This window comes from Penicillium cataractarum (assembly GCF_028827025.1).
Source record: "Penicillium cataractarum strain IBT 29864 chromosome Unknown utg000008l, whole genome shotgun sequence".
Classification (NCBI taxonomy): domain Eukaryota; kingdom Fungi; phylum Ascomycota; class Eurotiomycetes; order Eurotiales; family Aspergillaceae; genus Penicillium; species Penicillium cataractarum.
In genome coordinates this window covers 2,746,138-2,772,747 of record NW_026622744.1, presented here as the reverse complement: position 1 = coordinate 2,772,747, position 26,610 = coordinate 2,746,138, and the positions used below count along the sequence as shown (strand labels likewise).

At 50.9% G+C, this 26,610-nt stretch overlaps 11 protein-coding genes across 11 annotated transcripts; 5 read left to right on the top strand and 6 right to left on the bottom strand.

Moving 5' to 3' along the window:
- Positions 1 to 448: 448 nt before the first annotated feature.
- Positions 449 to 1,183, top strand: N7496_010155 (Hsp20/alpha crystallin family protein; the record flags this gene model as incomplete). The annotated part of the gene is made up of 1 exon (XM_056703068.1): positions 449 to 1,183. One exon carries the CDS (start codon positions 449 to 451, stop codon positions 1,181 to 1,183), a length of 735 nt encoding a protein of 244 aa, XP_056552068.1.
- Positions 1,184 to 2,560: 1,377 nt separating this feature from the next.
- N7496_010154 (uncharacterized protein) lies at positions 2,561 to 4,546 on the bottom strand (the record flags this gene model as incomplete). The annotated part of the gene is made up of 1 exon (XM_056703067.1): positions 2,561 to 4,546. One exon carries the CDS (start codon positions 4,544 to 4,546, stop codon positions 2,561 to 2,563), a length of 1,986 nt encoding a protein of 661 aa, XP_056552067.1.
- Positions 4,547 to 6,393: 1,847 nt separating this feature from the next.
- On the top strand, positions 6,394 to 7,398 carry N7496_010153 (ATG3/ATG10 family protein; the record flags this gene model as incomplete). The annotated part of the gene is made up of 4 exons (XM_056703066.1): positions 6,394 to 6,558; positions 6,710 to 6,828; positions 6,867 to 7,104; positions 7,204 to 7,398. The coding sequence occupies 4 exons, from the start codon at positions 6,394 to 6,396 to the stop codon at positions 7,396 to 7,398; spliced, it is 717 nt and encodes a 238-aa protein (XP_056552066.1).
- A 127-nt stretch (positions 7,399 to 7,525) lies between these two features.
- On the bottom strand, positions 7,526 to 8,214 carry N7496_010152 (U2 snRNP complex subunit MSL1; the record flags this gene model as incomplete). The annotated part of the gene is made up of 3 exons (XM_056703065.1): positions 7,526 to 7,804; positions 7,881 to 8,094; positions 8,150 to 8,214. The coding sequence occupies 3 exons, from the start codon at positions 8,212 to 8,214 to the stop codon at positions 7,526 to 7,528; spliced, it is 558 nt and encodes a 185-aa protein (XP_056552065.1).
- A 757-nt stretch (positions 8,215 to 8,971) lies between these two features.
- Positions 8,972 to 10,245, top strand: N7496_010151 (WD40 repeat domain-containing protein; the record flags this gene model as incomplete). Its single annotated transcript, XM_056703064.1, has 4 exons — positions 8,972 to 9,194; positions 9,260 to 9,846; positions 9,908 to 10,148; positions 10,205 to 10,245. The coding sequence occupies 4 exons, from the start codon at positions 8,972 to 8,974 to the stop codon at positions 10,243 to 10,245; spliced, it is 1,092 nt and encodes a 363-aa protein (XP_056552064.1).
- A 517-nt stretch (positions 10,246 to 10,762) lies between these two features.
- On the bottom strand, positions 10,763 to 13,106 carry N7496_010150 (TPR domain protein; the record flags this gene model as incomplete). The annotated part of the gene is made up of 3 exons (XM_056703063.1): positions 10,763 to 11,639; positions 11,687 to 12,385; positions 12,439 to 13,106. The coding sequence occupies 3 exons, from the start codon at positions 13,104 to 13,106 to the stop codon at positions 10,763 to 10,765; spliced, it is 2,244 nt and encodes a 747-aa protein (XP_056552063.1).
- A 701-nt stretch (positions 13,107 to 13,807) lies between these two features.
- N7496_010149 (Mitogen-activated protein kinase HOG1) lies at positions 13,808 to 15,329 on the bottom strand (the record flags this gene model as incomplete). The annotated part of the gene is made up of 9 exons (XM_056703062.1): positions 13,808 to 13,853; positions 13,918 to 14,101; positions 14,152 to 14,233; positions 14,280 to 14,636; positions 14,701 to 14,800; positions 14,866 to 14,909; positions 14,962 to 15,091; positions 15,156 to 15,203; positions 15,268 to 15,329. The coding sequence occupies 9 exons, from the start codon at positions 15,327 to 15,329 to the stop codon at positions 13,808 to 13,810; spliced, it is 1,053 nt and encodes a 350-aa protein (XP_056552062.1).
- A 1,445-nt stretch (positions 15,330 to 16,774) lies between these two features.
- N7496_010148 (Zn(II)2Cys6 transcription factor) lies at positions 16,775 to 19,286 on the top strand (the record flags this gene model as incomplete). The annotated part of the gene is made up of 3 exons (XM_056703061.1): positions 16,775 to 17,235; positions 17,295 to 17,406; positions 17,469 to 19,286. 3 exons carry the CDS (start codon positions 16,775 to 16,777, stop codon positions 19,284 to 19,286), a joined length of 2,391 nt encoding a protein of 796 aa, XP_056552061.1.
- A 983-nt stretch (positions 19,287 to 20,269) lies between these two features.
- Positions 20,270 to 20,476, bottom strand: N7496_010147 (ribonuclease III domain-containing protein; the record flags this gene model as incomplete). The annotated part of the gene is made up of 1 exon (XM_056703060.1): positions 20,270 to 20,476. The coding sequence occupies one exon, from the start codon at positions 20,474 to 20,476 to the stop codon at positions 20,270 to 20,272; it is 207 nt and encodes a 68-aa protein (XP_056552060.1).
- A 339-nt stretch (positions 20,477 to 20,815) lies between these two features.
- Positions 20,816 to 22,202, top strand: N7496_010146 (lipase family protein; the record flags this gene model as incomplete). The annotated part of the gene is made up of 2 exons (XM_056703059.1): positions 20,816 to 21,118; positions 21,186 to 22,202. 2 exons carry the CDS (start codon positions 20,816 to 20,818, stop codon positions 22,200 to 22,202), a joined length of 1,320 nt encoding a protein of 439 aa, XP_056552059.1.
- A 380-nt stretch (positions 22,203 to 22,582) lies between these two features.
- On the bottom strand, positions 22,583 to 26,482 carry N7496_010145 (WW domain protein; the record flags this gene model as incomplete). The annotated part of the gene is made up of 3 exons (XM_056703058.1): positions 22,583 to 23,134; positions 23,195 to 23,801; positions 23,871 to 26,482. 3 exons carry the CDS (start codon positions 26,480 to 26,482, stop codon positions 22,583 to 22,585), a joined length of 3,771 nt encoding a protein of 1,256 aa, XP_056552058.1.
- Between the last annotated feature and the right edge of the window lie 128 nt (positions 26,483 to 26,610).

The following is a 26,610-nucleotide window of genomic DNA, read 5'->3' as shown; positions in this document are numbered from 1 at the left end:
TCATTTCATCGATGACTATGCTACTGACAAATCTAAGATTCGTCTCTTCTATAGCCATCTACGCCTTGCCAGATATATATTGTAAGCAGCTCGGAGCTCTATAGTCATAATATCCGAAGCTAGGGACGATTATTCATACATTAATTCCATAATCGCAATATCTTCTTAGCGTATCACCTAGAATAATCATCTATACACCCTTATACCACCGTTTTGGTGGTGGATGTTTCCAGATGATTGGAGAAACTACCAGAATCGCCTTCCCGATTCGGGAATTCGCCGCCCAATCAGTCAGCGTCGACCATCATCTCAAGTATATAACAAGCAACACAGTCAGTCCAAAACCCCATCATCCATCTTTTCAATCATCTCCAGATCTCCACAGATCAAAAACAACTCAATCTCAATTCATCTACAAATCCCAAACAACATTCCAAGATCCACCACAATGGCCTTCTTCCAGTGCACATCAGACTTCTCCCCACTCTTCCGCCTTCTGGACGACTACGAGACCCACCTCTCCCGTCCCGCACCAACCAAAGCCTCCAGATGTAAATCGACATCTACATCTACTACTCGAACCCGCCGCACAGTCTTCATCCCCGCCTTCGACGTGCGCGAGTCAAACGATGCCTACCACCTAGACGGTGAGCTCCCAGGCGTAGACCAAAGCAACATCGACATCGAATTCACAGACCCGCAAACTCTAGTCGTCAAGGGTCGCACCGAACGCAACTACACCTCCACAGTTCCATCTGCCTCTTCGCCACAGATCGAGGCTCGTGGCCAGGACACTCCCACCACAAGCGCTAGTCGCACCCCGTCTCCATCATGGCAACAGCCCACCGTCGAAGATGATGACGAAGACGATGATGGAAATGTCTCCGACGCCCGCTCGTCAACTGCCAGCGTTCGCTCTGCGTCAAGCACCCGGTCAACATCAGCCGTGATCGTGGAGAAGCCTGCCCCCGCGCCTGCAGAAGAGTCTCCTTCATCATCTTCCACCCCCTCTACGGACCACTACTGGATTGCAGAGCGGTCTATCGGGGAATTCCAGCGTACGTTCGCTTTCGCCGCGCGCGTGGACCAAGATGGTGTTCGTGCCGCGCTGAGGAATGGTATCTTGTCTATCGTTGTGCCGAAGGAAGCTGCGCCTAAGATGAAGAAGATTCGCATTTACTAAGTGAATGCGGATTGACATTAATGGATGATTTGTCTATGTCTATGAATTATGCTATTTGCATTAGATTGGATTGATGAATGACATCGCATGGCATCTTGGCGCGACATGGCTCGGACACGTTTTGGATTTGGAATCGAATTCGGTATAATGTTTTGGGATTTGTATGATAAATTTGTTATTTGTCTTTTTATGTATGGAATGAAATGAATAATAACAATCACTTATAATAAATACCCCCTATTCCTGCTCTGTAAGATCAGACAACAATCTCAGAACAAATCACTCATCTGCCTTTCCATATCTTTATTTAAATACTGTAGTCATTGGCATATGACATGTAAAAGACCCCGTAAGCTTTCTAAGCGAACAACTCCCAGCATAACATGATGCCGTCGAATTCAGATTCACATCCCAATTCAAATCCAGGCCTGCATGCCCTCCTTGCGTCCCAGCCGCCCCGACAACGAACCCTACATAAGACTATAAGTGAGAGCAGACCCTGGCCCATCGACCGTCCACGCGGTGAAGAAAAAAAAATCAAAATTAAATACTCAAACAGAAAAAATGCCACATGGCACGCGTCCCCTTACTGCGGTTCCTAGGTCTTGCAGATTGATAATTCGGATGCAGGGCAGGGATGAGCTCGGGAGGTTGGGCGGGTAATCCAGTGGAAATTTAGAAAATCTACGTAGCAGTATTGAATCTAGAATGCGTAGCGGTGTTGAGTCGAGTCTATTGACAATTTGACAGCACAGGAACCAATATGCCGGCATACATACTCCGTGCTTGCTATTGTGGCGTCCGAACTCGGAGCTGAAATGAGTACCGGCAATGCAGTGGACAGCGCAATAAGCGCAAAAAGAAAATACCATCAGAGGCGAGACTAATCAGATCTTGATCAGTAATCAAAATCAAATTCGATTTCAAATCAGAAATTAATTCAACACATAATAAAGATTGCCAAACACCGCGCGTCAGTCAGCATGCTTGTGAATATGGGGCTAGTTCAGTTAAAAAATAAGAACAACAAAACACCATGAACGCCCGTGTATAACACCCAATAAATCACTTTCAACGAGGGTATATATCGATAAAAATCAATCCGAGTACTCCGATTTCACAAAAACAGAGTATCCAAAATATGACACCGTAAATAAGAACCACCAAAACAAACCCCGGCACAGCAACGCCGAGGAGAAAGCAAACTTTTCGTGTAGATGGGGAATCTCAGCCAAGAATTAGAACCCCGAAATGGAGCCGAGCCCAGATCGAACCATCAAGCCACCAAACCAAGAGAATGAAAGTAAAAGAATGAAGACACTGTCGCTCATATCTGTAACTGTAAAGAGGGGGCATAACAGGAAGTAAAAAAGATCGTCACATATGAATTTCCGCCTGAGGACGCGCCTTGACCAACTTGCGACGGCGAAAGTCCTGACTCCGACTGCGAGGCCGGCCACGGACAGTCTCGGGTGCATACAAGTCAATGTCCACTTCATCCTCGTAGAGATTATCCGGGGACATAATCGTGGGGAGAGGAGGGATCTCGATCCCAGGCTTCTGGGACCAGACCCGGCTGCCAGGGCGGCTTCGGGATCTTGATCGATACGCGGGTAATTCGTGTTTCCCTTTCACATCGACGTAGCGCTCCGATGCAGACCGGTGCATCTGGCTGCGGGCACTGCTGCCCCCGCGCTGCTGGTAGCTCGGCGGTGTGTCCGTCCCCAGTGACGTGGAAGAGCTCAGGCTGTGCGAAACATCAAGTCCGGCGGTGGTCGAACAGCGATCCGCATACAACCGCCCCCGAGAGTAAACCTGCTCTTCGTGAACGGCCACTTCGCCCGTGGAAACCGCGGAATCGAGCTCGATCTTCTGCGCCGGATACTCGGTGTATCGGGGAGCACACAGAGTTGATCGGCGAGTTCGCAAGGCAGCAAGGGGTTTCTCGGTTCCTGGGCCGATCGAATCGTACCAGCGATCAAAATTGGGATGTAGCCGCGAGTAGTTCCCCGTCTTGTACTTGGCTTCATGCAGGCTGAAATGCCGCTGAATCTCTTCGTGGCGGTGATGGCTGCGGGACTGGTCACAAGTGACCCAGACGGTCTTGGCGTGGCCGTCTGCAGTGCAGGAACCGGAGGTCTGCGAGTCGAACGATGCGCGTGAGCGGCTGTGGTGGTAGGAGCTGACGGAAGCTGCTGAGCTGTAGCCGCTGTCGGACTTGTTGAGTGAATGGGTGGTGCTTCGATCCAGACCGGTGTCTGCTGCAACTTTGTCCGTATGGCTGGTGCTGTCATCGAACATGGCGATTCCCTCATCTTCCAACTCGCTCGGGAAGATCGACTTTGATGGCGGGGCAGTTGTGACTGAGGGGGACTTTTCGAATGAGAATGGACTGCCTGGAACGTCGTCGGATTTCTTCAGGTCAGGTACCGCGGGAATCTCCAGGGTAGACTTGATCCGGCCCATAGTATCGACATTGTCCAGGCCGAGACCAGGCTGATTGAGAGGAACCCGTTCGCTGGGGCATGGAGACGCAGAGCCATTCACAACTCGTAGAGATCCCAACTTTAATGCTCCAAGTTGCGTGTATTTACTGTCTGGCGGACTGGTTGGTCGTATCGGGGGTGCCGCAGCAAGCTCTGGTCTCTGGCGCGGTGGTAATGGCCATTGTAAGACTCCAGAGTCGTTTAGATCATCGAGAGGATCCGTAGGTTCGCCAATTGGAGGTGGTACGCGACTGGCGGCGGGAGTTGTTCGCCTTGTAGCTACGCCAGGTCGAGTCAAGAGAGAACGTCGGCGAGTCAAGGAGAAGCGCTGGTTGCCAACCAAGAAGTGCGTATTGGAGGAAGTCGCATCTTCGTATGTATTCTCATAGATCACACTGTTGTGTCTAGTGAGGGTGGTTTGGACGGAGTTGGCTCGTCTAGGATGTTGTGGCACGTATGATAGCTGCGAGGAACCGCCATAGGTTCCGGGTTGGTAGGATGCTCTCCGGACAGAGTGTCTGGAAGACACGGTGCTAGAAAGAGGGGAAAGCGGCGAAAGCGGTTCATCCTGGACCACTGGCGACTGAATTGGAGACTCAATCACTTTTTCCTCGTTCGATGGACCTGTTTCAGCTTCAAACAAGGTTGGAGGGATCTCTCTCGCCTTTCCATGGCTATTCCTGACGTCCGTCGAGATATTCGATCCGACCCATGGGTTCTGCCACCCAATTAACCCAGTATTCAACTCTGGACCGTCTATCGATGTACGAGCCGATGAAGGTGAGCTCAGAGAAGCCAACTTCCTGGTCAACGGTTTGGAAAGCCGATTGGCACGGCGGGTCTCTTCCTTTGTCGCACTTGATTGTGAGTTGCCCATGGCTTCGCAGAGAGCGACCCAGCGCCAAGGTGAAATTGCGAATTTGCCCCAGGCTTAAAAGTAGAGCATGCACAGCATGAGTCGATGGAGGCCAAGCTCAATGATAATATACAGAAGAAGAGTAGCTTGGACCTCTCTCGGGGCGAGTTCAAAGTCCGGAATGACCGTGGGCAGCGTTTTTGGCTGGTAGGGTGAGATTAGATCGACTCGCAGAGTGTTGACGTCAAACCACGCCGCGATTGCTGAGCGATCGATCCGGGCTCCAGGCCTGTACACCCGGCGGGTTTCCAATTGGGCGCGCGATTGGCGGCTGAAAGCTCCCCGTGCGGAGATGATGGAGCAAAGAGGTGTTTCAGATTGGAGGAAGACGGTGGTGTTGGTTGGACGATGGGGCGACAACGTGCGAGGGTTTGAGTAGGCGGGGAAGGGTTACCTTTCCCAGGAAAGCAAATGGGAAGTGTAGGGATGAAGGTATTCACAGTCTCACAGGAGGGGTAAAAAGTATTTGTAAAAATGAGGAAATGAAGTCATTCAATGTCCAGCACACGGGGCCCTTGCAATTGACCCCGGTTACGTCTTACTTGTCGAGTATAGGCCAATTGATTGTAAGGGCCAGTGAGGGGGTGAAATAAACATCAAACGGATCGGCAGTTATGAACAGGTTGAAACGAGGAAATGACAAAGTAAAAAACAAGGAATAATTGTGGAGGAAGGGTGGGATAATTCCCATTAAAGGAGTGGCAGGAGGAAGGGGGCAGCGAAGATGGGAAGATAGACGTACATAAAAGTCAAGTGGAGAGAGCGACCTGCCATGCATCAGCCCATGGCGTGGAAAGACCCAACTGACGAAAGCGTGATGGTTGCCACAACAGAAGTTCATCGCAGAGTACCAAGAAAGACGCAGGAATCGTTCCCGGAGAGCAAAGCAAAGTAAATGGTGGATCCATGAACGCTGATAGGAGCAGAAGTCGTTGGCGCTGCAAGCGGAACAGGGAAGTGCAGATTTCAAGGAACAAAGAACAAGGACAGGTACCGGGTCATGGTACATTAACGATACTTGGATCTTTTACTGGATTATCATACGATGGATAAGTACCTTCTTCGTATCTGCCAGCATTTCCCCACCGCTTGCGGCTGGACCCAGCACGGACTCTGGAGAGTATGTACTCATCAACTAACAACTTCCTATGATTCCTTTTCCTAGACTTCCAGTACAAAATAAAACCTCACTCACATACTGTAGTTCCTATCTTTTATGAACACGGTATCCAATACTCCCTCGGCCCACACTTTCCTCGTACTTCTGTCAAGTACCGAGTACCCCCAATTGCCAGCTACTAGCTAAGCTAGTCAGCTAGTTGAACTACTTCTGAGGTATCAGACCCAGTTGTTCATCTTTTGCATGGATCCGCCCAGTCGTAAACCTGATGTGACATGGCCGATCCCTTCCAAGTTCCTGTCAACAAACTCCATTGTCCTTCTTTCCTCCCCGTCTCCGGCTACCTTTTCCACCCCCTACAATCCGATTATTGACCCTCTTTTATTGGATCACACACAACGGCCGCAACCATTTACCGCCTCCCAAAATCCCCAATCTGATTGATATCCACCACGGCAACGTTGACAATCGCTCGGCCCCTCCAGGCCTGGGTCCTGTCTGTCGGTAGATGCCTTGCTCCACTAATATACCCGTAGCTTACTCTAGCTTACTAGCTTTAGCCTCCGGGTCCTCTCACAGTCAGACAGACCACTCGTCTCCCCCACCCACATTACACCACGTCGAGAGGGTTGGGTAAGCCCGACGCTTCCGTCGAACGTGGTTGACGGCACCAAGGAGAGTGGGCACGATGGTTGATGGCGCAATGGCGCACACCACGCCGTCTCTGTCCGCCTTTCCATTTCTCACGCCGGACGAGTTTGACTCTGCATGTCGAGCTCTTGCCGAGCGAACCCGCAGCTGCACGGCCGCCCAAGTGGACGGAGGCTGGTCCTCGGTTCGACTGGTCACACAGGTATCTCCCTGTCGGCGTCCTGCATGAACTTGACTTTATTCAATATTGGGAAAGATGTGGCACTAACATTGATTGGGGGGCTGGACCCCCCCTCGCGCGATCGGTTTAGAATACTATCAGCCTCAAGATTACTAAATGCTTCGAGGTCCAGATTCCTGATGCAGATTTACAAGAAGTCTCGACCCACACCGATACTTCTACATCTACGCAGGCACAGGCAAAAGCAAAAGCAATGGAAGATGAAGATGAAGATCCGGTCTGCAGCCCGTCGTAGGGGGGTATCAATTGCCGATTTAATAAAAACACAGTCCTAATAATTTTCAATCACAGGAAGCCCTTATCCGCACCAATCTCCATCCCACTTTGCAGATAGATTATGATATCGTGCTCTCCCCCACATATCAAGTCCCCGTCTTGTATTTCGTGCTCCGGTGGCACAATCACCAAGGCCCCGTGGGGCTGGACGCGGTCTATCAATATGTAGTACCGGAGCAGTACAAGCAGCAATTGCAGAATGTCGGGGTGATGGGAGGGATCAGTTTCGGCGTAGGTGCACACTCTTTTTCTTTCTCTTCCTCAGGCCGAAAAAAGGGCAAGACTGGGATAGTGTTGGTCTTTTCAAGGGGCTCATTATGTCTTTCGTAGTATCATCCAGAATCTGGCGCTCCGGCCTTTTTTGTCCACCCGTGCAACACCGCGGATGCCATGGCGCATGTTGCAGATGGACAGAGCGTCACCACCGGAACATATCTCCTCATCTGGCTCGGTCTCGTAGGTCAATCGGTGAACCTGCACGTTCCCCGCGAGATCGTCCTCTCCGATGGGTCCAGCCCATACTGAAGGGCGAAAAAAAAGGTACCTGGCATTCGGGTACCCGACAGAGAGAGATATTTCAAGCAAAAAGAACGCCCCTCCCCCACCCCCACCAAGAGCATCGGTCTTGGCCTCCCTTTTTTTTGGCACACAATTAATCTTCATCGGAGGAGGCTTCCATGGGTACGTCGCTGTCCTCTTCCATCGGTGCCTCTTCCTCGTCACTCTCATCCTGGCGAGCTCGCTTGACACCGTGCGCCTCTCCATTCGTCTCGGCAGCCGGTCGGGAGGGAATCGCGCCTGGTGGTCCACTGAAGATAGACTTTTGGAGATCCGTCGAAGCTCCGGTCGGAGCTGCGCCGAGAGCGGGTGGGTTGTACGTGCCACGAAGCTTGGCCAGAATATCCGAGGAACCCTTAGCATAGACAATTTTCTGGAAAGCAGATCATATTAGTCAATCAGAATCCACGGACATGTGTAACTGCCGGACAAGATATCGAGAAACCCACCATTTCCTTTCCGAAAAAGTCAAACCCTTGAAGAGCGCGCATGGCTTGTGTGCTGGCTTGGATGTCCTTGAAGACGATATGGGCCTGTCCGCGCATTTTGCTAGTCTTCATGGCCACGACGTCGAGGACGGTGCCGTAAGTGGAGAAGAGGGAGTAGAGCGAAGAGCGGAGATCATGCTTGTTAATCTTGTCGGGTAGGTTGGTACAGTACAGTCTAGACAGCTGTCAGTTATCAGGTGCTTGGTCAATTGCGGCCGTATCGAGCTCACGTTTGGTTGGGATGCCCAGCGGACTTGACGTCGACTACTCGAGAGGGAGCGGTCTTGGAGGCCATACTGTGTTGTGGTGGAGCTGTGTATGGTTGTTGACTGGATTTCACAGACTCGGAGGGAAATGCGCCGTGGGAATGGTGGAGACTGGAGCTTCACTGAATACCGCGTCGAAGCCGATGTCCAAATCGCGAGAAAAGAAGACCCCCACACGTGACTAGCTGTCCCAGGCGGTCTGCAGAGGCCACGAAGGAAAGCCATCGATTAGACTGGCAGAATTGGGAATTTGGGGGCTAACATTGCACACCGCCTTCAAGGCGGTCGAGGTGGAGTAATCCATGTAGACACCGTAGAGACATGCGTGAAAGTATACAATAGATTAATATTAAATACTAGGCCATGGTGAATTAAAAGAGGAGACTCTTCAATTAGAAATGTTTTAGATGCATACATGGTTATGTACTAGAAAAAGAAAGTATATGATCTCAAGGGCGATAGTAAACAGAGAGTGACCTGCATATTGCGGATTAGACTGAAAACCATATCTAAAGTTAAGCCAAAGTGAGTATGGCAGCCCCTAGGTTATTGGTACCTGCTTCATTCTCACTAGTCACTTCTAAAACCAAGTTCAATGCTCTACATAGCAGTAGTGTATCTTCCTTGGTGACCTCAAGAGGGATCAAGATTGACCGCCTTCGCGACCTTTACCTAAGCGGTCAGCGTCATTGCGTAGCTTTCCCCGTCTCCCGCCCTGCCACGCCATTCCCCTCGTTCATACCCCCTCATCGACGGTAGAGAGCTCCTCCTGTCGAATTCCTCATTATGGCCGCTCCTCAAGTCCACCACCTGTTCCATGCTCCAATTGCAGACCACTCGTTTTCCTCGGACAGACAGACCCTCGCTGTTGCCCGGGATAACAATGTGGAGCTGTACCAAGCATCAGGCAGCAAGTTCACTCTGAGCGACGAGCTCAAGGGCCACGATAAGACTGTCACTAGTGTTGACATTGCTCCCAACAGTGGCCGTATTGTTACTTGCTCCCAGGGTTAGAATTGTACTCCCCCTTAACTATCGATTTCGCCAACTGATGAATATCCATCTACTCCACAGATCGCAATGCCTATGTTTGGGAGAAGACCGCTACTGGCTGGAAGCCGACCCTCGTCCTGCTCCGAATCAACCGTGCCGCCACCTTTGTCCGCTGGTCTCCCTCCGAGCAAAAGTTCGCCGTTGGTTCTGGAGCCCGCGTGATCGCCGTCTGCTACTTCGAGGAGGAGAATGACTGGTGGATCTCCAAGCACCTGAAGAAGCCGATCCGCAGTACCATCACCACCCTTGCCTGGCACCCCAACTCCGTGCTTCTGGCTGCGGGCTCCACCGACTCCCACGCGCGCGTCTTCTCCAGCTTCATCAAGGGTATTGATCAGCGCCCGGAGCCGAGCGCTTGGGGCGAGCGTCTCCCCTTCAACACTATCTGTGGTGAATACCTGAACGACACCGCTGGCTGGATCCAGGGTGTCTCCTTCTCCCCGAGCGGTAATGCTCTCGCTTTCTCCGGACACGACAGTAGCGTCACTGTCGTGTACCCTAGCGCACCGGAGCAGCCTCCCCGCGCGATGCTTAACATCTCTACCCGTCTGTTGCCTCTCAACAGTCTGATCTGGAACGGCGAGAACGAGATTATCGCTGCTGGACACGTATGTTGATCATTCCCACATTCCAACAGGATCGCGATGGAATGCTAATTGTATAAAATAGGACTGCGAGCCCTTCCGCTTCCGCGGTGACGAGAGTGGATGGCAGTTGGCCGGCTCTCTGGAAAAGCAGAGTGGTGCCGGAGCTGCCGGCGCTCGCGAGGAGTCTGCGCTGAACATGTTCCGGCAGATGGATCTCAAGGGTCAGACTACAGCGGATACTAAGCTCAAGTCGACCCACCAGAACACAGTGAACACCATCCGTGTCTTTGAGGAGGCTAACGGACAGGTGAGCTCTTTCAGCAGTAAGTGCCCCCTGACACTGGTCTATGAGAATCCATGCTAATGACCCGAACTACAGCTAGCGGTGTTGATGGTCGTGTCGTTATCTGGTCCACTTAAGTATTATACTACCCATAGACCCAAACCTCTGACCGGGGTAGGAATTGAACATACTTCATGGTATAATTGGCCTAATGACAGTAAAAGTCTGCAAGGTGTGCAGGATGTGGTCAGTTAGATGTGTAGGAAAGTGCCACTTCTACGTGAAGAAGGGTTTGAGACAAGTATGCTTATGTTCCCTCGTTATCTGGACTGAAGTCGGCAATGCCCCGTCATTTGGAAGTGTTTACGTACATTGTACGATTCAAAAGACCCCCGTCCTCAATTCAACTGCATTTGCTATGACGGGGAGATATATCCAAGGAGATAATTCTGACTCAAATTACAACTAGAATACGAGGACCTGTGAAATCGGCACAGAAAAGATCGCATTCGAGACTAGAAACGGCTGGCTTTGCATGCGCAACTTTGGACATCCAGCTAGCTGCCCCTTGACCGTCCACTGCCCCTTTGTAAGGTCAAGCTACCTCATGAGTTGAAAAAAAACATATAGCCGTCGCGTTATGCGCTCGCATGGCTACTTTGAAGTTGTCAAAAATCCATCCACCCGATTTGATAGCCTGCTGTATGTCCGATCAAAAGTCTCATCTTCGCCAACGCAGATTTTGTAGGAGACTCTGGCATATCCTTCAGCTTGAGACGCGAGAGTAGGCGCGAGCTCTCGAAATGCATTGCACAGAATCATCCAGCATGCCACCACTGCATCGGTCATCAGGCCCCATTTTTGGACAACTAATGGAGCATCTGAGATATGAGGAATATCTCCCCCTTTTATAACGAACCCAAGTGACTCTAGGCTCTTGATTCCGAATTTCACAGCCTTTTCGTGTTTGCCAGATGAAGCATAGATCGCAGCAAGAGACAGATATGGCGAATCAAGTTCAAGACGAGGGATTTCAGAAGCTGGTCGGTGATATGTGCCTGCTAGAGTAGAAATTGTGTCTTCAATCTTTGGCAAATTCATCTTGGGTCTCTTGAATAATCTTCGAAGGTCGGCTAAAAGTTTGTTTCGGTTTGATCGAACATCCTTGCTAAGGCTTCGTGTATCTTGGCATAATATGCAATCGCACTTGAAACCCCAGTGCTGTAGGTTGACGGGGGATTCTTTGGGATCGTCGGTCATGGGCGATTTGTACCAAAAGGTAATTTCGGTGTTAGGAGGCAGGTCCCTTGAAGCACGAACAATCATCATGTCTCCAATGAAAGAACGACGAGCATTGCTCAGACAAGAATGGTTAATGTATGACGCCATAGACCAGACACCACTGGAATGAAACCGTTCATTGGCCTTTTTGGCAGAACCGTAATCTCCTTTCATACTGTGAATGTGACTCTCGTGGGAGAGAAGAGGGCACCCGAAACCGTTTAAGAGGATGATTCTCTCAACGAGGAAACTGGACGGTGTTAGATTTCGTATCAAGATGGGGAAGCACTGACATACGTATCTACGACCGTAAAACCCCCCTGTAGGTAATCCACTGATTTGTATGTGCCGTGATGAAGATTGACAAAGTCTGGTAGCAAAGATGGATTTTTGTAAAGCTTTTGAACAATCAATTCAATAAGCTCTACTTGGGTACCAATCGTAGCTTTGTCCATGTCGACATTGAGTAATAGACGGAGACCCTTTGGGGAATCTTCACCGTGGAAAGCGTGAGCAAATGCCTTTTCACAGAACAGAAGATCGCCTGCCTTCACTGCCTGAGTTGTGAAGAGTCCTCTTCCATGAGATTGAGTCTGCTTCACAGCCACAGGACCAATGTAGGTACCGCGGTCAAGTCTCGGGGGCTGACGCTTCTTGGCCTCGAGTATCATCTTTCTGAACTCGTATTTCCCACTCTCCTGCTCCACAAGCCGAGAAGATGCTCGTGCATACTCATGAGCAGCCTGGGTGTTATCTGGATACTTCTCTGTGAGTAGTGCAAAAGTTTCACATGATTCCTTGAACCTTCGAAGTTGATATAGGGCTTGGCCCTTTCTGAAAAGAGCCTTTTCTGACAGCTCTGATATTGATAAGACATCTTCCACATCTCTCAACGCTGCATCGAAGCAATAGCTTTTCAAAAATGAAAGGGAACGGTTGAGCTGTACTGTCACCTGCAATTCGGGCGAGGAACGGGTCTCCAAGCACTTTGAATAGCTGAAGTTGTTCTTAGCATCTCTATTAGGCACAGCAAATCTGTTTCGGCTTACCGTTGGATTGCCGATTGATGATCACCCTGATTAAAATGCTCGTTTCCTTTCGCCTTCCAAAAAGAGGCGTTCTCATCCGCCTGCGTGACCCGTTTCCTCCAGCATAAGGGAACTAGCTCGTCAAACTCAGGGATAAATCTGACATCCGAGAGATGGTCCACTCGAATCCCATAGTCCCCGTCTGCCATTACTTTCACATAGGGCTCTTTCACAACAAGAACTGTACCCTCTCTGAGACTCTGTGGGCCCGATAGCTCTTGCTCTTGGTTGTAGAGCTGTATCATGAGAACACTTCCGTCTTCATCTTCTACGATGGCCATCACAGCAGTGATTGTATCTGTCCGAGTGACCGTTCTCAGAAGGAGGTACTGTTCCCGATGATGAGTTTCAAGATATAAGTTTTTGATCATGACCTTTTTCAACTTGCTGAATGGAGTAACACAGGGAGGGTACGCAGGGGGTAGGAATGAGGATCGGATATGCTTCGGATCAGCAGGAGTTTCTGGGTTCATCATTTGTCGAAACATGAACTGCATCAAGATTTCATCTCTAGACTTTTGGGGTCTTGCTGGACATCCCTTGACTGCCTGCGCGTTTTTCAGATTTTTCTTCTGTAACTGAAGGTGCTGAAAGTACTCCGGAACATTCGAGACGTCGTGGGTATCCATACTGATGACAAAAAGGTGAAGTGGTTGCAAGCCGTATTTGTTACTGAAGAGATGTAATGGAAGGGTAGGAAGAAAGATTTAAAATGCGAAATGAGAAATTATTTAGAAGATAGAAGACGAGAAGCAGGCGCGCTGTCAAAGTCCAAGCGGGGTAGGAGGTGAAAAGTGGCCGGGGGTTGGTTGGCAACAACGCATCAAACAAACAAGCTGAGTATTGGGCAACAAACAAAATACTTGAACTAGCCTAGGCAGGAAGTACAAAAGTCCTCGCAGATGAATCGCCCAACGCAGGACCCTGGACTCCTTTCTTCCCTCTTCGCTGTTTTAAGGCCTGGGGTGAACCAGTAACTTTAGAGTATGGCATTGGCAGCATGTTAGAGGTGTGAGTCTATCCACCACTGTGGCAGTCGCCTCTATGAGTCTCTCGAGTGTCACGTCTAGTGACATCTGAGATGCTCGCCTTAGTCTATGAGCCTGTTTCTTTCTGGGGTATTGTTAGGGGACTGATTCGCGAGACTCGGACTGAATAGTGTACTATTTGCTCGCACTGCGGACATGTCAAAGTCAACATTGCCCTTACATATAATCGGGCAAACCGTAAAGTCATCAAAGAGTAGCCCCAAAAATTGGTCTCCACCCTAATCTTCAAGCTAAGCTTCATGTTCTTGTCAGCCTTATGATTATACTAGCCTTGCATTCGATTAACTGCCAAGAGCGCCCCCAAAGTGATCCAAAATCTCGAAATATCTAGAATAGCTGTTAGAGACTGGAACATGAGTGTGAGCTTTTCATAGACCTAGCAAGAACGTACACAAGACTCTTCCAAGTGTCAAGTGGGTAATCTGCGTCTAGAATAGACCAATCAAATGATTGGTCTGCTATAGGCTCGTCGGTTGGATCGTGGTATAGACTCAGATATGGGTGGGTTAAAGCGGCTTCAGCGGTTATTCGTTTCTCTGGGTCCCACACCAGTAGATTTTCCAATAAGTCAAGAGCTATAATGTACTTAGCACCTTGTACCCATTTGACGGTTGGCAGGACATACCATCTGGAAAAGCCTGTTTGATTTTCTTCGCAAAAGGCATCTTTACCCGTTTAGGTAGCTTGGTGATATACTCAAATGTCTGCTAGAAATGTTAGTCTATATAATAGTCTGGGCGGCGTAATACGTACGCTTTTCGAGCATATAGCCTTGATCACCTCATGGGGAATAGAACCCAGGAGATCCGCAATAACCAAAAATTGGTCCGTGTGATTACGTCCCGGAAACAGAGGTGATCCTTCAATCATCTCTGCCAAGATACACCCGGCGCTCCACATATCGACCTCAACATTATACTTTTGCCAGGTGAGCATCGTCTCAGGGGCCCGGTAGAATCTTGTTGTGACATAGCCCGTCATCCTTGGATCAACTGTTCGTGCCAAGCCGAAATCACAGATTTTGAGATCACAGTTTTCATCTATTAAGATGTTGCTCGGTTTGAGGTCACGATGGACCACGCCGGCAGAGTGAATGTATTTTAAGGCACGCTGGAAAAATGAGTTAGTTGAGGATCTGTAAAAAGTGAAGAAAATTATGTAGAGATGAATATACCATGATTTGGTAGAAGAAATACTGGACAAACCGATTCTCCATCGGTCTGGATCGGATGATATGCTCCAGGTCGGTGGAAAGAAGCTCAGTGACAATGTATCTACCATTCAGTTAGTAGATATTCGATGTAGCTCAGGTATTCTAGAAAATTATAGGTCCACAAACATATCATCTAGAGGCGAGACAAAAATGTCACGCAACGATATTACCTTTGGCAACGGGGTTAGTCGATGAATGAGCATCGAGCAGCGATCGACATACATTTTCATGGGAGAGATGTCTGAGCAATTTAACCTCCCTGGCAGTCCGTTTCGCATCGATTTTGGAGTTGAACGGTTTAGAGATTTTCTTGATCGCAACGCCCTCTTTGGTCAAGATATCAGTACAGGCACTGCAGAGGAAGCACGGTCAGATATGGAGAACTATTCATCGCTAGAGTTGCAAGCGCGCCTTACCACACGACACTGTGTGTTCCTATTCCTAGCAGCTGTGGATCCGAGTATCTACAAGCAGTAGGTCAGTAAATCCCACCAAAGAGCGTGGACCTCGCGATCTCGGCTAACAAACCTCCCCGTAAGATCAAAAGTACACCCGCTAACCTGATGGGTCTTTATGTCGGGATCGTCCATGGCTTGATCGCCCACTGTAGAAATCAGGAATGTAGGCACCTATCGCCACGAAGGTCTATTTGGTTAAATAGGTGCCTTTCATCCTTTGGCACGAACTTGAAGAGCAAAGATCTATATCAGGGGGTGCTTTACCCCACGCATCTGATCGGTGAGGTGGTCCAGACCCTCGAAACAGGTTTCGGACCATCCGTGGTTGTCAATAGTTTCCGCCAATGATAATAGAGCTCTGCATAGACGCGGTCCATGGGATTCTAGCCCGTGGACAAGCTTCGATTTCCTTCTACCCTTCCATTATTCTGCCCGAGCCGTCAACCACAACCACATTCATCATAGGCCATGTGTGATCCAGGGATACAATGGGACTCGTATTCACAGTCACTATTCTACTATTCTACGATGCTCCGCTGACGTCATCAGCGTCGTTGGCGCACCTTGGGTCGAGGTCTGGAATGACGCCACAGTCTTGAAGAATGTCACGTCACACTCTATACTGAATAGACAATAGGTATGAGTTCCATAAGGCAATAGTTCATAATATCGAAGGGCAGTTCCCTTGGGATCGTCAGGTCCAAAGGCAGGGTCCCTGCGAGCATCGAGATTCTCGCGCGAGAAATGCAAGGTTTCGCCGAGTAAGGGATGATAGTGTGGCTATCGTCCCAGCTCGACGTCTATGGCGCTACCTAGTCCCCACGTTCTAACTTGTGGGGGTATGATGAAGATAAAGTAGTTGGGACTATGCAAGACTTGACGAGACGAGGAATTGGCTTTTTGATAAAGTTGTGACAGTGCGAGGCGGCTCAACGGTTCGTCCCGGGAGTTATGAATAGTCAGTGGAGTTCATTTGCCGCCGAATGAAGCTGATCAGGCCAATTGTGTTGAGAATTTGTAGGGCTTGATCGTCATGATCGTAAGAGAGTGAATGTGCACAGATTGCAGCCTCAGGCGTAAGTGGCGAAAGTGGGGATCATGACGTCAGAGCCAGATCAAATTCAGCCCTGTCAATCCCACCGTATAGATCATGATCGGCCAATAATCAATCCCAAAATACGCCAATTCTCTCGCGCCGGTCCGAAGTACAGACTCGTGGCGCACGAAGAAAGACTTTTTAGGGAATTCGAGAACTGTGGTGAATCCTCCCGAATGACTTCATGACCTGCCCTCTCGAGGTATATATTTACTTACGTACTCCGTCCCCCCCGGTCGAAAGATCGACATCCACATTATCCCAAAGCAATCATCACGAACACATGTCAGACCTTTGACATACTGAACATACTCCTACCCTTTGACCTCCACGGCCATTACACTACTATCGATCCCACTCGCGATAATCGTCTATCCTTCAAAACCCCCAACGCTCGGACCCTACCGAGCAACGCACTCGGGCATGTGAAAAGATTGACAGCCCATGAGGCTCTGTCATTTCCAACGGAAAGCAGACTTCAATGGCGCAGAGAGACTTGTCTAGACATGCGGACCGACTGGGTGCGGATGACATTGTCGCGACCAAGTCATCTAAGGTGGCGCACTCCAGGCCGTCCGAACCGCAAAGTGCCTCTTCAACACCGAGTAGTCGCTCTGCCTGGTCTACGCGCTCTCCTCAAGGGGTTGAAATGGTGAATAGTTTGCCCACTCCTCGTCCAGAGGAGTCGCCTTTGGCTGACTCTGTCCCCGTAGACAGTAGTGATGCCAATGGTTCTAGAGGACGCGCGCCCAACGCAAAGGTTGCTATCCCACGGGATGTCAACAGTCTGGGCCCGCCGTCTATAGGCCGGGTGCCACGGGCATGTTCGTCGTGTAGATCGCGAAAGGTAAAATGTAGTGGCGAACAACCCGTTTGTCGACAATGTCGTGAGCTCGATCTGGCCTGTCACTATCCATTGGGCTGGAATGAGAGAATGAAAAAGTAGGTCGTCATCTTCCCAATGCGATGAAAGCGTTTATCAATACTAACTAAATGTCTAGGGAGGCCAATGATCTCTCCGCTTTGGTACAAGATTACAGAAAGTTCGTCCAAGATTTGCTTGGCACTGCTGAAAACGCGAAGGCCCAATGGGCTCATTCTACTTTGCAAAAGGTAGGATTGATAGGTGAACCTTCCCCAAAACTCCTTCGAGACTCGACTGATATAAATTTTAGTACCAATCATTGATGGATGATCTGCCGGAGACAATTCAACTCCCCACACCTGCGACGCAAGATGAGAATAGTTCAGGCGAGAATTCCACCGACGTGGATCACAACGATCAGAACAACCCGCCCTCGGAGAACGAGCAATGGCTAGACCCAAAATTCGGCCAGATAGAACCAGATGGGAAGGACGAGGAGCAAGTCGCCGACGGAGTCACGACGGATACACTCGACTACGCTCTTGGAGACTTCGCCACGAACGTCCCCCAGCCTGTCAACAAGTACGGCATGCCATCGCGACAACTTTCAGATCTTTTGTTCGAGGAGTATTGGAATAACGTGCACCCTGGTTTCCCCATGATCAACCGACCGCTCTTCCGTATCCAATACCAGAGCTTTTGGGATCAAGGGCAACAACCAGGCGACAAGTGGTTGGCAATTTTGAACGTGATCTTCGCCATTGCGGCCAAATATGGCCACCTTACTCAGGCACCGTGGCGCGGCGAGGAAAATGACCACTTCCTATATTTCAATCGAGCAAGGCTGCTGAGCTTGACGGGCGAAGAGTTGTTCAGTCCCCCAAACCTTCAACAAGTGCAACTCGAGGGGCTGGTTGCTTTCTATCTGCTTGCAACCGATCAAATTGGCAGGGCATGGAGAATTTCTGCTTTGGCTGCGAGATCAGCAGTCACGCTTGGTGTGAACCGAAGTCTCACCAACAAGCTGCCAGCAAAACTGAGAGAGGCTCGCTTCCGACTCTGGTGGTGTCTTTACACCCTTGAGCAAACACTGGGCCTTATTTCTGGTCATATCTCGTCGATCCCCAAAGACAAACATGCCCCGCCTCTGCCAATACCTTTCGAAGAAGAAGAATTCGAAACCGACTCTTCAGCCTCGGCTCTACTTCAACATCCCGGAGTCCGAACGCAATGGCTCCAAACAATCATGCCAAGCTCAAAGATTTGGCCAAGCGATGGCTACAGCAAAAACACTAAACAAGAATCTCCACCAAGAGATGACGCATGGCTTAAGTTCCTGGAGCCCAATGCGGGCCTCTTCTACCTCTTCTACTGTGACTTGGCCGTCATCATCGAAGAAATCGTCAACCAGATCCACGTATCCTCCATCTGGATCGACAGCGAGAAACGAATCGACGACCTCCGTTCTCGCATCGAATACTGGAAGAAAAGCCTCCCATCATCTCTGGACTTCACAACAGTCGATCTCCAAAGCAGCGTGAGCCAGATGCGGTACAAGCTCGGTCTCGCATTCCACTACCAAAGTGCTCGAATCGTACTCGGTCGTCTCTGGCTATGTCGACGAGACGAACTTGGTCCGGACCAACCACAAATGCTCAACCATAATATGGCAATGATGACCCTGGACGCCGCGAAACAAATCCTCGACTTGCTACCCGATCAACCAAACACGGTACAACTCTACCAGATGTTCCCATGGTGGAGTGTCCTCCACTATATCTCCCACGCAGCGAAAATCGTCCTCTTCGAACTATCAATCGGATGCATGCACGTACGAGATAGTACACCGCATCTCGTCTGGCTCGCGAAAAAGGCTATCTGTTGGTTACACGCAATTTCAACCCGCAGTCCGGGCGCGAAACGAGCGTGGCGACTTTGCGACTCGTTTTATCGCAAGGTTTCGGAACAGGTAGGGTATTGTACGAATGATATCCCGCCGACGACTGAGACTGTTAATCCTTCTGAGTTGAATCAGCAGTATGGGAGTTCTAGTTCTGCAGAAGTTGGTGATTTGGAGCCGTTTGACTTTCAAATTGATGATGTGGAGTTGACAGATTGGATTACTTGATTGGTTGGTGGCGTTTGAGGTTGGGATTAGGGATAGGGACTTGGGATTCATTCTAGACTTGGATTGGTTTATATTGCATTTCATCTCATTCAACAATTCAAAACCCACACAGCCTTTCTGCTTTCGTAATTGTTTAATTTTAAACATCTTCAACTTCGCACTGTTATAAAAGCATGTCATAATAGCGAAATGACAAAAACCAAATCTTCAGTTGATCAAACATCCGTAATCCATTCAAATCCATAACCGTAGACAATCTATTCTTCAGTTGATGAAGAGTAGTAAGCTTTCCCTCGTTTCACGTACCATATCATGGCAGCACCCTACTTTTAGTATCAGCAAGCGCTCAATATAGTCTCTTTAATCCGCTTCAGAGGATCGATGTATTGTAACGCAGCTTGAAAAAGCCCCATTTCCCCCACGCAAGGGTATGCAGAAGCTTCCCCGCCAGAGCAAGTGGGCCGGACTACAAGCTGCGGTAGTCCTCGTAGAAACACGGCGACAATGATACACGATGCATATCGTCCCGTGTCCCTAAGGGCTACCGTCGCACCTTATAAGCCGACCAACCAGCCCGGGCGGGGAATCATCCGTAGGCCCTTATGTGGAGTACCTATAAACCATAGGCTCGATTAATGCAAACAGTTCCTCAAACTTCAGAGACACGATTACATGTGACATTACCTGTAATAGAGGCATCCCTAGGGCCAGCATATATCCAAAGTTTCCATGGCGCTTTCAACAACTCGCATATCCTCCGCGCTATCATAAAACACCGCTGCAATAATAGCCTCGACGGTATCCGCCACAGGACCAGGAGATATGATATTTCCTTGTGCAGGGTTAATTTAGGCACACTCGGCTAAGACCGTGGAGAGCCCCTGTTTGGAGAGATAGGCGTTAGAAACCTTTTGCTGGAGAACGGTATTTATGCAGTCTAAAGGAAGAGGGTCATGTTAGATCTATGTCTTCACAGTGAGGGTTTACAAATTGTGACACTGACGACGGGTGGCCTGCCGACGAACACACTCCTTGACGAGAACATGGCGAAGGAGTGTGTCGCCAAAGAGAGCGAGTAGTTTATCGCCAGAGAGGGCTCTTTGAAGTTCCAGCTGGTTCTTGAACTGTCGCATGAAAATGCGCTCAGCGTTTATAATTTTAGTATCTCCAGTAAGACTGAGATGAGTCATGACGGAGAGAAGTGCTGATACTTGAGATTAGGAGTAAAGAAGACACACTTTTGTTTTGCGATGGACCAATCTCTGTGCGATGTCTACCTCCCTGTAGATATGTGATCAGTACGAGAATGGTGGTTGAAGCGGTGGGGATGCTGGATCGTTGGACCGTATCGAGTGCAATCCTACTCTACCATTATTTGAAAGTTACTTATAGAGAGTCAGGCCACTTCAGTTATGGCGAATCAGTATTGCCCCTTACGTACGTTGAAGTAACCTTAGCATGGGCACTGTACCTGACTCGGGTCCATCTCATGATGTCATCATCCAGACCCCATCACGTTGACGCCCCACATGACCGCTTACCTAATCGCATCAACTTCCCCGGATTCTTCAACGGACGACCCTCTTTCCCTTCCCCACCCCGCCAACATGTTGCGCCTCGGGGGCCTCACACTCTGGTGTGTAGCCAACTTCCTCCTCGGACTAACAACGGCGCAAAATGATCCCAAACCAGTCTCAAATGAACTATTCAACTCCCTCGAGGAGTTATCCCGGCTGGTAGACATATCCTACTGCGTGGGAACGACGGGAGTCCAGAAACCATTCCAGTGTCTGAGTCACTGCGCGGAGTTTCCAAACTTGGAATTAATAGAGGTAAGTCCAACACCGCTGCAATAGCAAGAAATCCAAGTTCAAGTCCAAATACTAAATCACAGTCCAGACATGGAACACGGGTATCCTCCTCTCCGACTCATGCGGCTACATCGCACTCTCGCACGCACCAGGCCCAAAGCGCATCGTCATCGCTTTCCGGGGTACATACTCGATTACAAACACGATAATAGATCTCTCCGCCTACCCACAATCTTACATCCCCTACACGGGCGACGACAACGACAACGACAACCAAACAAGCACCGCCCCACTAACCCTCCACTGCGAAAACTGCACCGTCCACGCCGGCTTCATGAAATCCTGGCTAAACACCCGTCTAACAATCCTCCCCACAGTACTATCAGCTCTGCAAACATATCCAGACTACGAAGTAACACTGGTCGGCCACTCCCTCGGCGGCGCAGTCGCGACACTCGCCGGTTTGGAAATGCGTTTGAAAGGCTGGGACCCGCTAGTAACCACCTTCGGTGCACCTATGGTTGGGAATACCCCCTTTGTGGGATTCCTGGATGAAGTGTTCCAAATTGGGAATTCTAGTCAAGACGGGATTGACGATCCTGAGATCGCGCGTATTCGTCGCGTTACGCATGTTGATGATCCCGTGCCGTTGTTGCCGCTGCGGGAGTGGGGGTATGCGCCGCATGCCGGGGAAGTGTTTATTTCCAAGGCTGCGTTGCCACCGGTGAGGGAGGATGTGTGGGCGTGTACCGGCGATGAGGATGGGAAGTGTATTGCCGGCGCTGAAGCGTCTGCGGCTTCATTGTTTGATGTCTTCAGGGATATGGACGTTTCCTTGGATATCCTCGATACACCGGTTGATCCGTGTGTAGTTGATGGGGAAAATTTGGAGAATGGTGGCCAGCAGCAGGTGCTGGGTAAGAGGAGAGGTGTCGGTGCAAAGTGTGCATCCAATGCGCAGGATGAGACGGCTCCCTTATATCCTCGGCACTGGAACTGGTCGCTTATTCCGGCGAGGTATAGATTGTGGGAGCTTTTCTATGCGCATCGGGATTATTTCTGGCGGATTGGGTTGTGTCTACCCGGGGGTGATCTGTTCGGATAGTCGGGATTTTGGTTTATGATTGAGCGGGTGTTTGGAGTTGGGGTTTGAGATTTGTTTATATGGGATCTCTGATATTTGTATAGATCTGAGCCTCTCAAGGGGGATGCATCTAGGTTCTAGCTTACGTACATAGTGGACTCGCTAAACTAAGGATTGATCTTGCAAATGTAAATGCAGATTTCCACTGTCGAAACTATGTCAAAGAATGAAAAAGCTCGAAGCCAAGTACACAAGTCAACTGTCAAAATGTACGTAGATGAATATCTAAGAACGCCCAAAAACAAATCAGAGAAAAGTCCAAAGCTATGAACAGAATCAAAAAAGAGCATAGGTAATTCATAACAAAATTCATAACCACAAGTTCCATCCCAACTCATTCCCTACTTCCCAGCCTCCAAACTAGGCACAATAACCGGCCCAAACTTAACAACATTCGCATACGCCCCATCCCCCTGCACCATAAAGTCCGCCGCAAGACTCAACTTAGCCTTCTGCGCACTAAAAGCCTGATGCTGCATTCCAAACGCCGGCGTCGAAACAACATCCGGATCATACGCAACGATAGCAACATAATTCCGTCGCGCCATGAGTTTCTTATGCTCGCGCGGCTGGCCGTTAACGTCCGTCTGGAAGATCTCCATCATGTCCTCCTTTGTATCGGTTGGTTGGGCGGAGGAGCGGTGGCCGTTGGCGGGGACGTAGAGGGGTTTGGAGTTGCTGTGGAGCAGTTTGACGACGTAGGAGGGGGGTGGGGTGTTGACGATGGGCGAGGAGATGAGTTGGTACATTGTTTTGTGGTCGGAGGGTTGGGAGGGGTCGTGGACTAGGCCGGCGCCGCAGACGTTGACGGCGCCGGAGAGGAAGGTCATTCGGAGGGATTTTTGGTGGGCGATTCCTTGGAGGGTGCGGATGAGGTATGTGCGTTCAAGGTCCTGAGAGGGGGGTTAGTTAGGTGAAGGGATGATTGGAAATAGATAGGGAGAAGGGCGTACCTTGGACTCATGCGTCCATTGATCGCGCAACTCATCCATCAGATCAAACTCGCCAAATGGACTCAGAATACCTCCCATAAGCCCGGACTTTCCAACAGCCCGCTTAACAGAGTCGAAGCCCGAACCAACAAACTCCTTTGCGCCAACCACGCCAGCAACGGAGCTGGTCACTTTACCAAGTACATTATACGCGCCAGTAACGGCTCTCTTGCCGGTAGCAACGGTCTGTGCAATATGCTCGGCCGTCTCAAGACGGGGGTAGATCAACGGCATAGAGACCATCCACAGACAGTGCTGCACACTCGGCGGCAGCATGGCCACTTTGGGGAAGAGGCCCTGGTAAGTAGGACCGGCCATGACTTGGTGCGGGTTTCGCTCTGAGCGGCAGTCGGGTCCGACGACGACGACGCCGGGGCCGAGGTACTTGACAAAGTGCCAACCCGTGCCGGTGATGGTGAAAAGGTCGGTGTCGTTGTTGACATTGCGGAGGATGTCGAGGGTAGTATGGTGTTGGAAAAGGAGATACATCTCGATACCAATGCGTCCAATGTTCTTGAACATATTAGAGAACTGCATGTGCTCAGGATACGATCCAAAGCCATCGAAACTAAACACATAAATGTCAGCTCAAGTCCCGACCCACACGCAATCTTATCACTCCAAGAGTCTTACTCACATATCATGATCATCAATCTGGCAAATATAAGGAATCTGCGCAAAACTCTCTCGCAAATACGGCTGATCGAAATGACTCGTATAGTAATGGAAATACGCATGCGAGACATCCTGCTGATTCGCCGCCGTCCATGGTGCATTCTTCCTCGCCTCCTTGCCACTAATAGCAAGCCACTGCTTCAAACAAGGAATCTCCTTCCACATCCGATCAGCATAGATCTGACCGCCCAGACAAAGCTGTGTATGGAACCCGCCAATCTCATTGTGTTTCTGCATGATATCTTTCCACATGAAACCGACGCCGCCGAGGCGCGCGCGCTCGTTCGCGTTCACATTCAATGAGAAATCGTTGCCGGATGTTGCGATGAAACGCCAGTTCGTCTCGTGTCGGCCAGCGACGAGGAACTCGTATCGTGTGCAACCGAGATGTGAGGTAATGGCGTAGGTCCACTTCGCGGGACCGGCGTCGTCCATTTGCAGGTCGATCTCGTACTTATAAAAGGTCCATCGCTGGTGTGCGGCGATGTTGATTGCTTTAAGCTGGCGCGGGTTCGGAGATAGGTCCACACTTTGATGGAGGTGGATCGTTGGAGGTTGGGCGGCGTCAGTGACGAGGAGGATAGATCCTAGCCAGAGACCGCGCTCGAGGTCCATGTTCGTGTATCGCAGATAGGGACCGAAATAGACACCGTTTGTCGGGGCGGTCTTATAGATATCCATTCCACTGCTTGGTGGAGGACCCGTGAATCCCGCCATCGGTGACTGCAAGCTCTCAAAGCCAGGAGTCAGAGGGACACCCGGAGAGGCCAGAGGTTTGCCAAAGGCTGATAGACCAGGGGATGTCAGAGGGTGGCTACTGTATACGCTTCCCACGGGAGAAAGAGGGGTCTCGTTCAGGTTCAGAGGCGTGGGACCCTTAGGGAACTCCCACTGCGTTGATTGCGTGGGCAGATGGATATAATAGTACTGGCCAGAATTCGGATCTAGATGTGCAATCCAGCCCTCTGGCAAAGGTGGAGGAGATGCTGGAGGGGGACCAGAGGGTCCAGGGGAGGTAACCTGTGCCGGGTACTGTTGCGCTTGCTGTGCTTGCTGAGCTTGTTGCTGAGTTTGTTGCTGTTGCTGCTGCTGCTGCTGCAAATATTGAGCTTGGCCATTAGCAACAGCATTCTGAGGCGACTGCCCCGCGCCAGACTGCTGGCGCGGATCATTCGCAAAGGCAGGATGACCCTCCGTCGAGGCAGTAGGCGCAGGAGAGGGCGCAGACACGATAGCAGGGTGAGCTTGGTTGGCAACAGCAGGATGCCCAGCGACAGCTCCAGCAGCAGCTCCAGCCGCTACACCCGCTGCGACACCCGCCGCGGCAGCACCTGGCTTCTCGTTCGGATACCCATTAGCAGCACCCGCGCCAGAGACACTCGAATAAGCAGGAGGAGGCTCATCGCTGATGCGCATACGATCCATATCATGCTCCAGCGCATTCGCATGAATTCTCGACTGCTGGTCCAAGGGAACCGCCTGCGCTTGCTGAGCCTGCGGCGTAGGAGTTCCGTACTGACTGGGATGTTGCGGTGGAGGACTGCCGTACTGGCTAGGATGCTGCGGTGGCGGGCTACCATACTGACCCGGATGTTGCTGCGCCTGCGCCTGGCCAATCTGCGCAGCACTAACCACCTCAGCACCTTGATAAACCGTAGGCGGCCCATGAGGCTGCGACCCCGGCAACTCCGTCGGCGTCCACGGCCTCTGCGACTCCTGCTGACCAAAGGTCGGCTGCTGCCCAACATACTGCTCAGCCCGTCTCTGAGCCGCCGAGCTCTGCGACTGCAGACCCGCTAGCGTGCCTGTCCCCGCAATCCCCGCCGCCGCATACCGGGCCTCGATATCCGAGCCCGGTTGCTGGCCGGGACCAACGATAGGAGTCTCCGGGGGCGGGGGAGATCCGCGCTGTGCGCGGGTCGTCGATGTCGACGCCGTTGAACTAATGCGATTAATCCCGGACGAGGATGAGGATGGCGGGGCTAGATTCGAGCCTGGCCGGGACGAGGAGTTGACTGGTGGTGGGTAGTACTGCTGGCGATAGTCGTATTGCTGCTCGCCCGACTCGACGGGTGCCGAGGCCGTTGGCGGTTTGGGGTATGGCCGCGCCGCGAGGGCAGCAGCGTCCGGGGCATCAGGGCCAGGTGATTCGGGGAGCGGCTTGGGCGCTGCACCGCGACGCTCTGCTAGAGTAGCGACTCGTGGTTCACGGCCATCGCGAGGTCGCAGCGCGGGCGGATAATCAGCGGGGCTGACCGAGCCCGAGCCCGATCCTGAGCCTGCGCTGACCGGGGGCGGCGAGTTGTATCGCAGCCCATCGGTGGGACGGGCATCGTGGGAGCTGCTGGATGAGCGCAGTTGCGGGCGTGGCCGGTCATCGGGGTATGGGAGGGGGATGTTGGGTGGACTCGAGGCAGATTGCGGACTGGCCGAGTCCCGCTTGTTGATGCGCAGAGGCTCAACGCGGTTGTTTCCGTCCGGCCTGCCGGAGGAAGATGTGTTTGTGTTGGGTGTTGAGCTGGTGAGGAACAGCTCGCCGTCCGGGTGGATGGCACGGCTCTCGCCTGGATTCATGATGCAGGCCGAGGCGAACGCGCTTCGAAGGTAAGGGGATGTTGCAGGTTGCAGATCGTCAGGTAGAAAGGAAGGGGAAAAAAGTTGCAGAATGCACTACAGCCACTTGAAGGACGAATGCAATGAGA